At 37.7% G+C, this 13,412-nt stretch overlaps 1 protein-coding gene across 1 annotated transcript; it reads right to left on the reverse strand.

Moving 5' to 3' along the window:
• Positions 1-4,270: 4,270 nt before the first annotated feature.
• LOC121910530 (von Willebrand factor A domain-containing protein 7-like) lies at positions 4,271-13,412 on the reverse strand. The gene is made up of 17 exons (XM_042431772.1): positions 13,381-13,412; positions 11,356-11,403; positions 11,123-11,202; positions 10,930-11,039; positions 10,359-10,452; positions 10,102-10,230; positions 9,816-10,002; positions 9,015-9,190; positions 8,690-8,802; positions 8,491-8,607; positions 7,780-7,986; positions 7,551-7,683; positions 7,075-7,206; positions 6,744-6,836; positions 6,383-6,660; positions 5,976-6,269; positions 4,271-5,204 (listed from the first exon to the last, which is right to left on the reverse strand). Exons 1-17 carry the CDS (start codon positions 13,410-13,412, stop codon positions 4,722-4,724), a joined length of 2,706 nt encoding a protein of 901 aa, XP_042287706.1. The 3' UTR covers positions 4,271-4,721.

Here is a 13,412-nt window from a genome sequence, read left to right on the forward strand (position 1 = left end):
AGTCACTGTCATTTATTTCTTCTTTAAGATTTAAAATTCAACTCAACTCTTTGAATATATTGTGTATGACAACTGATTGAAATTGTTACATCTTACATCCATAGAGCCAGAAAACACAAAAATTAAGAAATGTATAACTCAAATAAAACATATTAAAGCAGCTTTTAGACCATAAAATATGTTTGGTTATTTTTCCTGCTGTATGTAGTAAAAGTCTGATTTAACATCTATTTTTCAGGCATTCCCATTAATCATGAGTATAAAGAGTACTGTACCTTAGGTCAACGCTGTCCTTCACACTTAATCGTTATTGTGGCAACACAAGCTATAGTGCTACAGCGCGTGGTCAGGGTGGCGTCAAGACTTGTTCAACCTGTTGCTTTGGTATGATTCTGCAAATAAGAAACATTCCTGTCAGTAGCCTGTTTATGCCTATCTGGTAAAGTGATGGCACAAAATCTTTGGAAAACTAGTAAATGTTAAATAGTAAATAGTAATTATGGTGTCTTATTGCTGCATCTTCACAGTTCTTCTCATAATATTATTTACTGTTATTATTATTATTATTATTATTATTATTATTATTATTATTAATACTAGTTATGTCTTTTTTCCAGTTAGGTTTGTCTCTGCTGAGTACACAGATGTACTCTGCATTTTCTGTGTGGGAGTGACTGGTACAAAACCTTCTGGTTTTGGCATGTGTTTTAGATACCGCACATTCTTCTTAATGAAAACAATATGACTGGCAAGAGCTGAGAGTAAAACAAAAATACACACTGTGCAGATCCAAACTGGGTAGATAAAAATAATTTGTTGCTGCTTTAATGTTAATATTATATAATAATATGCAAGCCACAGAGTTCTGTGTTGTGTCTGTTATCAATCATGATCAGTGAACACAGCTGCATGACAGGGATCATTAACATAATAATATGAATACTGATACTACTATTTCTACTACTACTACTACTACTAATGATAATTATTATTATTATTATTATTATTATTATTATTATTATTGTGAGTTAGCACTTATCAAACCCACAGATTACAAAGTGCTTTACAAGGACAAAATGAAAAAGCAAAAAACAAACACAAATAAACACAAAACAGACAAATTTTTTCAAAACTGAATAAAATTTAAATTTAAATTTTAAATATTTAAGATTGATTATTCAAAAGCCTGTAGAAAGAAATGTGTTTTCAGAAGCGATTTAAAAGAGGATATCAGGCAAGTTGTACCAAAGTTGAAAGGCGTCCTAACAACAAAAGCTCTGTCACCTTTAGTCTTACACTGTGACATGGGAACTACCAACAACTTCCTGTCTGAGGACCTCAGACTATATTCAGGTTGGTAATTCAGAAATATAATCTGGAGCGAGGCCATGAAGTGCTTTAAAACTCATAATCTTAAAATCGATTCTGTAATAAACTGGTAACCAATGTAGAGACATTAAGAGGGGAGTAATATGGCCAGTTTTCTTGGTTTTTGTTTGTAGTCTGGTGGCTGCATTCTGTACAATTTGGAGTCTATGAATTATTTTCTGATTTATGGCAGCGAGGAGACCATTACAGTAATATAAACATGAAGAAATGAAAGCATGTATGATGGATTCTGTGTCTGTGAAGCTCAGATATGAATGGATTTTAGCAATGTTGCTTAGTTGATAAAAGCAAGATTGGACAATCTTACTTACATGCATTTAAAATTAAGGATGGAATTCAATAAGACACCTAAAGGTTTTTGACAGAAGACTTAGTAAAGTATCAGATGAAGTCTGCTTCATTTTCATTTCTTAGTAACCACAGGTGTCTGACTGTAGCTGGTATTTGTGACACATACATGACTAACAAGCTTCACAGTAACTGCGACGGTTGGTGAAAGTGCAGATAACAATACTTTCTTTCTACAACCACTCAACTGTCTCAACATGAAACTTAGTTTTAAAGAACGGACAAAAGCAAATGCCTTAAAACATGTCGAGCTGGATTTGTGAGGGAAACTAAAGTTCATCTTTTAGTCACATGCATTTGGTTACTTCTCAGTACATTATCCAACATTTTAATGACACGTCGTTGTGTTGTTTTATAAAATGTAGAGGCATTTATTATAAGCCTGCACCCATTATTCTAAAGAGGCAGTCCACCAACAACATATGACTCTGGAAGAAGCTTTCCGCAGTTTGAAAAAATAAAAACCCTGATAGCTTTAAATTTAGGGAGTTCAAATCAATCTGATGCACAAACAAAGAGCTCAAAAAGGTGCATCAGTCCTGAAAACAGCCTCTGTTGCAAATAAGCTCTGAAAATCATGGCAGCATGCCAAAATGTTGCTGTAACTCAACAGTCACAGACAATGACAAATACTTCTGAATAGTTTCTTGACATGATGACACCACCACATCAGCATTGAACTGAGGAAGTTTTACTGTAAATAATGTCTCAGATACAGTAAGTAACACAACACCTAAGTGTTGTGTCACTTACTGTGCCTAAGTGTAAGATGCAGACGTGGAGAGAGATGAAAGCGTCCCATGCTGTGTACCCAACCATACTTACCTGCAGTGTCACAGGTGAGAGACAGCGATAACACACACACACCTGCTCCTCCTCTGCCAGTATCACGTTGCAGTGGTCACACTCACACTGAGATACAGTACACTACATCTGACTGTCAAATCTCTGATGAACGTGATGTACCTGATATGGTAAACCGGAAGGCTGAGGGCACGGCTTGAGTCCCTTTCACTTTTTAATTTAGTTTTCTTACTAATCTCACTGATAACTCTGTGTGATCATTCAGCAATAACAGTTACTCTTAGATTATATTATCTTTAAAATCACATAATGTAATGTACAAGAGAGAAACCTAAATACACAACTGAAAGTGGTGAATTCACACCAGACAGGATATCGGCTGTGGAAATTCCCTTTATATGATAAGGAAAAATACTTTTATACAGAAAAGCAGAATAACATGATGTGAAGAACACAAACTGTTGTCACCACTGTTGTCCTCTATGTAAGGGCAAAAATGAACCACTATTTATTACTAACAGTCATTGGAACAGGATTAACAAGTTTATTTAAGAAGCTGAATCTATAATTGGTTTCAGAAACTGTTAGAAACAGTTTTAGAGGAAACAACCAGGAGGAGAGTTCAGTTTGATGGTGATTTTAATAGTTTAAAAAGAAGGTCCAGAAGATGCTTCACAGAGAGATTTAGAGGGTCTTTGGAGCCCACAGCTGTGAAACGTTTGAATTGCATGTGATAAGAGTGTTCTTGACATAATTTGTAAGGTTTCATTTTGTTTCTGATTTTATTGTCCTGTTGTTAGGTGCATCACTTATGGCCATTCTTTATTTATTAATTGTTTGATTGTACTAAATGATTGTACTGTTTAATTCAAGCAGCCTCCTGAGCTACACTAAAGTTTGTGTGGTGGTGTTACTACTGTTGTGGCAGTATGTCTTTCATATGTTGTCTGCTGTGACCTGTCTGACGAGTATTTTTTGTTATTTGTTACATGCATCGGTGACAAAACCATTTCCCCTTAACCAAAACTGTATGCACCATTTAGTGGCACTTTTTCCTTTTTTGCCCCTTCACAGTTATTCTCACATTACAAACGTCAGTCAGGGGTCGGGGGGTCATGTGATTGTGTGGAAAGGCAAATGCACTACACCTGCTTGACCTGATGAGCTTGAAACACCACATGAAAGTGGTGGAATACAACTCGTACTTGTGTTTTGGCTTCTTTATAGTGATGTACTGAAGTATCTCAGTGACTTCTTTATGAGTTATGGACGCTCATTCTTCCTCCACTAGACAGAGCTCTAATGATCATTTTTGTTTTCTGCTGCTGTCCTGTGGATCAGCCTATTGAAAGACATTAAATAAATAGGAGAAGCAAGTAATTTTAAGTCATGTGTCACCTGTTGCTGTAGATTTTCAGTCAATGGTTTATTTAATGGTATTTATTTATCACATATTGTGTATATCTGATTTAATTGTTGCCTCTTGGTTACACTGCTAAGCTGCCATAGACCTTTTACCCCAAAAGGACCACAATGGACATCACTTTTTTAGCGTTTATTGTCATCCTTAATGTTTTTATAGAAATCATGTGTGAAAAAGCAAGCATTAAATATATATATATATATGATTTAAAATGATCAAATACATTTGATTAGTGAAATTCAATTAATAATAAATCAACAATGCCATTCCACATTTTAATATCAGAAGTACACAAAATATAAATGAATAATAATGGATTGAAGGTAAATTAAGATGCTCACATGGCCTACGTCTCAATCACAACATTTGGATTAAGCTTTTAATGAAGGTCTTATGATTGCATCAAGCACCCTGTTATACATACAGTATAATATACTGTATGTAGTTAATGTTACATATTATTAAAATAATACTATAATATAAGGAAGAATAGGAAGACCTCACAGTATCAGACAGTGTAATTCAGCAGCACAACAAACTAGAGCCTCCAAAATGACCATAAAATTAAATCAACACCTCTCTAAAAAGGTTTTAATGAAAACTGGTCAATATAAACTTCATAGGATTTATTGCTGGGCTGTTGTATTAGACTGCATGAGTTTTAGCTACAGCTGAGTGTAAAGAGTGTGTAGTTGATTTTCAGAAGCCAAAAGAACATTTTAAAATGAAACTCTTCCCTACACCAACACGTGAACACTCAGTGCATCTCCATTTCAGGTGGTAAACTGAGCCCTAGAATCACGATGCTAAGGCAAAAAAGAAAAGGCTGAAAAGCTCTGGTAGATGAAGAAGTAACAGCTGTCGTAGACTGTGGTGTCGTGGTAGTTGTATTGGTGATGGTTGTATTGGTGATGGCTGTAGTTTGAGGACTATTGGTGGTTGTTTCCCGTACAGAGTAGGAACAGGAGCCTACATTACCCACGCGATCCACAACCAGCAGCTCCACATCAGGCGAGCAGCAAGAAGCCCGGTAGGACACCAGTGTTCCGTTCTCGCTGCCAGCAGCCAGGCTGGTGTTCAGGGCTCCATTGCCCTGTCTGAGGCTGACACGGTCCACACCTGTCCCTTCAGCCCCATCAGTCACCTGAACGGAGAGCTCCCACATCGATGAGCTACAGTTGTTAGAGCAGTTGGACTGCAGGCTGAGCAGCTGACACACTGGCTGAGTGAAATCAGTCACCTATGAGGAGAAGAAAAAGTCAGCAAGTTTTTCCATCATTGAGTGACCAATAAACATTGATGAAGGGATTTAAAGGGGACGTATCATGCACATTTCTAGGTTCATATTTATATTCTTGTGCTCTACTGAAATATTTGCATGATTTACAGTTCAAAATCTTTATACTTAAATCAGCCCCTCAGTTCAGCCTCTGCCTGAAACAGACCGTATTAGCTCCTGTCTCTTTAAGGACCCCCTCCCGATGAGCCCACTCTGTTCTGATTGGTTAGCCTCCAGAAGCTGCGTCTCAGCAGACCTCCAGCGGTTTAACAGTAGTAGCAGGATTTCACTTCTGTTTCTCTTCTTTACTTGAAATGGAAACTTTTCAAATACATTCATACATGTTTGAGCCCGAATCTGATCCGAAATATGCGAGTGGACAACATAAACAACCTTGAGAAACCATGAGCAACAAAGGCTACAGAATGAAAGGTTGTTTGTGGGCATGCCTGAACAATCTGACATAATCAGGAGGAGAAAGTAGAGGTAACATTGCAAACAAAGTGTTCAGAGCAGGCTGAAGTCCTAGCTTTTGACTTGCAGAGAGCATCTTTACATACATTTGCCTCAAGTTTTGGACCTTTGACCATGTTTAACGTCCAACATTGTAATAGTATAAAAATAAGAGAAAATCACAAAAAGCATGATATGTCCCCTTTAAAGAGCTAGAAACATTATTCATTGCCTTAACATTTATTCAAATGTAATTTTCTTTCTCAACTAGAGAGTTACCGTTTCAAGTACAGTGAAACGCAACACAATGTAGTTGGTGTCTGTGCCCCCAGGAGCCTCGGCCTCAATGGTCAGGGTGACGTCAGTACCAGATGCGGTGTTGAGAGGCGCTGTGAGGTTCACTGTACTGTTAGCACTGCCTCCAGTTTCCAGGATTAAACTGGATGGGAAAGATGAGGCAAAACCTTGGTCATTGTTAGCCTGAATGTTGAAGTTTCCTCCTGCACCGCTGGTCATCACAGAGAAGGGCACTGACAGTGGTGTTCCTGGTACTAAGACGTTGTTTGAATCATCCTAAATACAGAGGAAAACAGAAAACAGTCAGCATTAGCTGTATAATTAAAAGACTTTGGCAGTGAATCTTAAAAAGCATATCATAGGTTTTTAGATTCATGTGTTTTACTTACAGCAGTAACAGTCAGAGTAGAGGCTCTGATGCTGGTGGGTGACTGTCTTTGGAACAACACTGAGGATGCTTTGGAGGAACCATTGCTGTTTTGCCCCTTTATGAGCACCACAAACTCCTGTGATGGTATCCTGTCAAAATGAACTAAGAAGTCTCTACCACCCTGAGCCTCCACGCTGCCGTTAACCTCTCCTGACCCCAAAGATTCAACCAGGGTGACCTCTGTCACTGTGGCGGAGTCGCTCCCAGTTACCGTCACCATCAGGCTACCATTAACACCTTCAGAAAAAGAGAAAATCCACTGAAATATGTCTAAATTGACCATGTTACTTCAGAATATCATATAATTTGTTGTCCTTTACCAGCTCTGGGGCGATTGTCTATAACATCAAAACCTCCGAACGGGCCCTGAGATACCTCCAAAAAGTCAAACAGGAAGTCAATGCCACTCTGACCTGCAAATAAAAGGTTGCAGGAGAGAAATCAACGAAATACACCACATACACAAAGGAGCTTACAAACATAGAATTAGTAAAAACCATCATCCCACCAATCAGTATTACAAAAGTATTTGCAAAACTGCAAATCCAACACTATTCCTTTTGCAGAAAGTAGTTCCAATGAAAACTGTTGAAAGCAAAGTCCGTGAAAAGACATACTGCTGTTTTTTTCAGATAATCATTGAGTTCTCACCTACGACCTTCAGAGTGTAGGGATTTGTTGACGCCATTCTTATTTCCCACAGTCCTGCTTGTGTTTTTAGCTGCAGAGTCTGGAAGTTTCCCACTGATTGAGATGCAGTGATTGAGGATCCTGTCATGTTACCTAAAAACAAAGCCAAGAAATGAAGCACACTGGTCAAAAGGCCAAGAGTTAAACAAACGTATAGCAATTAATTTTAAAGACCACTAGTTGTAGTAGTAGCTGCATTGTTGTCTACCACTGTGTAATACTAATACCAATGGGGCTAAAATTGGAATTTTTCAAATCTTACACAAAGTGGCTTTAAAATACTTTTACCTGTACATCTGGCCTTACGCCAATACGTAAAACTAACATATTATTTTTCTAAACATTACTGTGTTTTGTATTTCTAAATTATTGCTTATTAACTGCAATCATAATACAAATACTGCCTTTAAAAGATTGCACCTGCAAAGAAGTGTTACCTGAGGGACTGACGAGAGTAAAGGTGACAGCTGTCCCAGTGATGTAAATTGTGAGGTTTCTTATTGTCTCATCAACTGTAAAAGTGAAATTTTCTGCTTTTCCCGGGTTCCTGGCTGCCTGCAGAAGGGTCACCTACGAGATAACATGAAACTGGTGACACAGCTGATTTTTTATTTATTTAAAAAAATAAATCATTAGTAATGGCCAGTGAGAGAATTTTATTAATACCAGAGAGGAGCTGGAGGACTCAGTTATGATGCTGGTGACCTCAGGGAGCTCACTCTTTGTGACTTCAATAGCCTGACCTCCTGAAGCCTGAGCCAGGTCTCTGTACAACTGCACATCTGATGCCACCATTCGAGTGAGTTTTTGTTGTTGGTCGTTATCAATCTGTCTTCGACGACGAGACAATATGGAAGTTATCATGAAATTAACCTGAAAAGAAAAGAGGTGAATGATGATTTGAGCCATAACGGATACACAGAGAGGATTTGAGTTATAAGGTATCATTATCTAATATTTCCATAACATTAGGTACAAATATTCACTGTACCCAGAGGAAGAATCCTATTGGCTTTGGTGATCCTATCACTTTTCCTCCAGCGCCACCAGCATGTTAAAGTTTACTTCCATCTACTTGATGGATTAGCAGGGAATTTTATACAGACTTTCAGGGTCCCCAGAGGATGAATCCTACTGACTTTGGAGATTCCTTGACTCTTCCTCCAGCGCCACCATAAGGTTCAGATTTGTGGTTGTGAGTGAAATTTCTCAACAACTATTGAATGTATTACCATTAAAGTTGCTACACGTGCTCATGTTCCCACCAAGTACCTCATAGAGCTCCTAGCATGTCTTTAGTCTTATTACATTAGGTTTTTACATTATGAGTTTGTATTTTCTTTTCTTTTTTTTGACAGATTTACATTGGCTACTCACCACCGTCTTTTTCTGCTCTATGAGTGCCAACACTGTACTTCTCAGATGTGTGTCTTTAGCAGGTGCGTCCGTGAAGACGAAGATCTCAGAATTAGGTGGAGAACCAGTTAAAGCCAGCTGTATGAGGCAAATAGGACAGCAATGATACAGTAGTTTTTGCAGGACAGATTTTGAAGTAGTCACACATACATCACAGCACCTGAAGTCCTGAAAGACTCATTTCCTCCAGATCTCCTCCACCAGTTGCTGTCAGTGAATTAATAGCATTCTTGAAGAGTTGTGGGTCTGTAGTCCTCATCAGTGGCCCAAAATCTGGGGTTCAGGAGGAGACAGGAGAAAGAAATGTGTTACTTCTCATATTGTGTCTATGTTATGTTAGTACTTTATAATGTACAGCTACTGTTATTGTCATACTATAGCGCTGACTTATTTGAATAGGTACAATATTCCAACAAGTATACAGAAAATGATAGGAAAAAGATAGACGGGAATGTAAAGTCGTGTCTGGGGCATTAAGATCCTACCTGGATCATTGAAAGGTACCAGTATGTAAACTGAGGGCTCATCCTCTGTTCCCACTTTGCTGTTGATTATAGAGGAAGTGACGTCCCTCACTGCCGCAATGTCATCACTCATGCTTCCTGTTGTGTCAATCGCGAAACAAAGCGCTTTACTGGATCCTTTGGAGAGTCCCATCATCCTGAGTGATGGAGACAGACAGATAAAGGAATTAACAAACTTTGAAGTACAGGAGCTAAGTTCAAACTTAGCCTAGTTATAACTTAAGTGTTTGCTAAGTGGAGATTTACGCATTACTAAATTAAAACCACAGTTGCACCACAAAAAACTGAAACTAGCTCCACCTCCAGCAGCTACAACGGTAACATGCTGCTTACACACTGATGCTTCAGTATTAATAATCTAATGATGTCATACATAATAATATATCAATCAGAGGGACCAAACCACTACTTTTACTGCAATACTTAAACTACATTTTGATGCTAATACTTATGTACTTTTACTTAAGTAGGATTTTTCATGCAGGAATTTTACTTGTAATAGAGTATTTTTACTCCTTTTTTAACATTTCTCCAGGTATGTGGATATAAATAAAACAGTCATACCTACATTCACAAAGGATTGAATGTAAAATTTATTTTATCTTTTGGCCCCTAAAACTTTTGGAAGTTAAGTCACAGCTTCCCAAGATTCCCATCATCCTCAGGGAGGACGACAGAAGAATGCAGACAAATAGTTGGGGAAAAAAACATTGAGCATCATTTTACAGTACATAAATGAAATGTGCAGAATGGGTTTCATACTGGAGGAATGGTCTGTCACCAGCAGCTCCTCGAATGTCCTCAAGTAGCTCACTGGTTGCAGCTATCGCCATATTTGCTGCTTTAGTGTGGAGATGTCCATGGTTTGAATTTACATTGTCTTTGTTGATCCCACCAGTAGGCTCTGTCTTTCTTGTTCGATCAAATTTACCTCCATGGCTGCATTTTCCTGTTCAGCATTAGAAACAGAACGAAAACAAAATGTTTTGAAAATCGGAAGTCATTGCTGTGACAGTCATTTTGAAATGTGAATAAAAGAAGCAATTACCTTTCTGTTTGCTTGAGAACAGAATACTAAAATATCCTGACGTAAGTATATTTTCCCGCAGGATATCCTCCAAAATGTTGTTCCTGCAGTCGTCTCCATCACAGTTGCGACAGGTCTCTCTGCTTTCATCTGTACGAAAATAAACCAAATTAAACCAAACCAAGCAAATTGTTAATGTTTTGTTCTATGAAACTATCTCTTTAATCACATCATATGCATTCCTCAGCTCACACACTGACATTATATGATCTCTTTACCTGCTATGTTACCAATGCTGGTGCCTGATCGGATCAGATTGGAGTTTGGGAGTTTGTTCTCCAGTTCCACCCAGTTACTGTGACTGTAGAAATCCTTCAGATTAACGAAAAGGAAGACAAGATAAATATTTACAGCATAAATGTGTTAATAACAGCAGCTATTTTACATTTTTCACAACTCTTCGTGCAGCTCTGTACATCAACAGGCAGCTTTGCAAGTCAATTTGCTGCCAAAACGATTTTTCTGTTGGATTGACAGGATGGATTAACTGTGCAAAGACACCAGTTATATTCACTCCTCTATTTCTTACACCTCAAAGTTGTTTCCTTTCATAGGCTGTTGTAAAATTAAATGTACAGTACTGTACATGCAATTTTGAAATACATTTTCAAACTGTCTTATGGAAGTACACTATTGTGCTGGTTGTTGCACTTGAATTGTAAAGCATGTTTTTTCAAAGCCATGAAAAAAGCATGCTTGTTCAACATGAAACTGTTGTATGAAGAGTTCTCAAGTGTTACATTTGTACCAGAAACTGTTTAAAAAAACAAAAGCAATAACAGAAAATACCTGTAAAGGGTGTAAGATTTCTCCTAGTTTTTCTCTCGCCGCCTCGAAGTTCTCTTGCTGGTTGTTAGCTTTTATAGCTGATAATCCTGATGTGATTATGTCCCTTCCTCCTGCAAAAGCCTCATCATCAAAGTGATAGGATATATCGAAGGCATGCCTTAAGTCTACTCGTTTATTCATTTTTTGGATCGACCTGATGGATTGCTGGAAACTCCTGGATGATTTTGATGCTTCACAGGCAACAGCAACAGATTCAGCTGTAAAAGGCTGCGGCTACACACACACACACACACACACACACACACACACACACACACACACGCGCACACACACGCGCACACACACACACAGTTTTATTATAGTTTCAAATCAGATTTATTAATGATAGATGTACTGGTCATTTCGAAAGTTGAATTTAAATCTTACAGGAAAAGTGAAGTCTTTGCCCTCAGCCTTGGCCAGATCACGGCACACCTGCACGGTGGTATTTAAAATCGCTCTCTCTGTGATCACCTGATGAGTCAGAGATTTTCCACGAATTTCAAACCCAAGAGCTCCAGTCTGCAGAAGCAGGAGACACGATGCAGCCAGCCAAGACATCATTGCACAACCTGTCGATAGAGCATGGGAGAATGATGAAAATCAGAGCTAGTTTTACAGGTTTTAATAGATGGCCTAACATGTCATTAAGGTCAGTCCTTACCCAGGTAGTGTCAGGTAGCACTAAAAAAATGGGTGAGCATGAAATTCAGTTTTGATCTTAACTTGGTGTGAAGTAAGCACAGGCTCCAATTACAATTATTGAGGTGGATGGGCTGTCATTAGTTATTAGTTAGTTACAAGTATTTTGTCATTGGACATGTCATCAAAATTTTCACCTGATTTTGTCACTAAAGGTCAAGTTAGGGATCAACAAAGTGATTACAATTCATCCTGAGGGGGACATAAATGTGTGTGCCAGATTTCATGGCAATCAACAGTTGTTGAGATTTTTCAAAACCACAGAAGTCAACCTCAAAGTGGGGCTACAAGAAAAGTCAAGGAATCTCCAAAATCAGGATTAATCCTCTGGGCACCATCGATATCTGTACAAGATTTCATCTTCATCCATCAGATAGTTGTTGAGATATTTCAGTCTGTACTAAAGTGGCAAACGACAACGACATTGCCATTCATAGAGAAATGCCATTAGCATGGTTAAAAATTATCCATCCTTTTCTTTTAGTTTGACTAATCATTACAATTGAACAAATATCAGTAAACAAACGTCTTGATTCCCTCTGTATTGTGGCAACACTTGATTTATGATGTTTCATAATGGAGTCATTGTTGTGCTGAACTTGTTGGACCTGTTCTCTCAATGTGATAACACTGAGATATGAATGAGAGTGTTATGTACATTATGATTCATTTCATTACTGGGATTTTTTGGGGACAGAAAAACCAGCATGCTTCTGCATAAAGCAAGACAGAAAACAAAGCACAGAGCTGATAACAGGTTATTGAATCTCAGAGGCAGCAAAACTTTCACATAGTAATAATTGTAATCATTGTAAATGTTTGGAAGTTCACAGATCTTTGTGAGGTATGCTGTATCCAAAATACTTCTCAGCTTCTGAGAAGGGAAACATACTGTATATTCTTACCTTCTGCCTAAACAATAGTTTTTGTGCATGTGGCTGCCACACAACCCTAAAAAGAGATCTACCCAGCAACTCAAAAGAAGTCTGTATTACACAGAACGGCCTGTAACAGAGTCTGTTTCCAGTAAAATATTATATTATTGGATTATTATTACTGATGTACACACTATTGTATAAACTGATCATATGCTTTGGATGAAAAAAAAAAACTAATAATCAAAGCAACTGGTAATTATTGCAGTCAAATAAATGTAGTGGAGTAAAAAGTACAATCTCCCTACAATTTCCCTCTGAAATAAAGAGTGGAGTGGTAATATAATCTAGAAGAACTACAAAAAGTATAGTACTTGAGTAAATAGTCAAATGCCAACTCTGTTTTGTGACTGTTAAATACACATACATACACAAGATGTGCGTAAAGCGCCCTGTGAACCTAAATGGTAGACCTTTATTATACCAGTGTAACTATTCAATACTTACATTCACCAAATTTGTAAAACTAGGAAAGCAAAACAAACAAAAAACCCCACAAAAAGTGAATGAATTGTTTTGTTACTAAATAATATAAATAGTTTTCTAAATGATTTGAACTTCATAACTTCATAACTTCATAAAATCATAACTTATATATTAAAAAAGTAAAAATCAGACCATGTCAAATCTTATTTTATATAGATAATCATTAATCACCAGTTATGAAAACACTTTACTTACAGGTCTCAATGTCGTCCTGTCCACTATATTTTTACTGTGGCAACTTCATTTATAAAGATCCATGATCAGGGCGGAGTCACGACCATCCTGGTACCTGTTTGACTTGTTGCCTATGTGTGACAACAT

The sequence above is a fragment of the Thunnus maccoyii genome, chromosome 13 (genome assembly GCF_910596095.1).
Source record: "Thunnus maccoyii chromosome 13, fThuMac1.1, whole genome shotgun sequence".
In the NCBI taxonomy this organism is placed as follows: Eukaryota; Metazoa; Chordata; class Actinopteri; order Scombriformes; family Scombridae; genus Thunnus; species Thunnus maccoyii.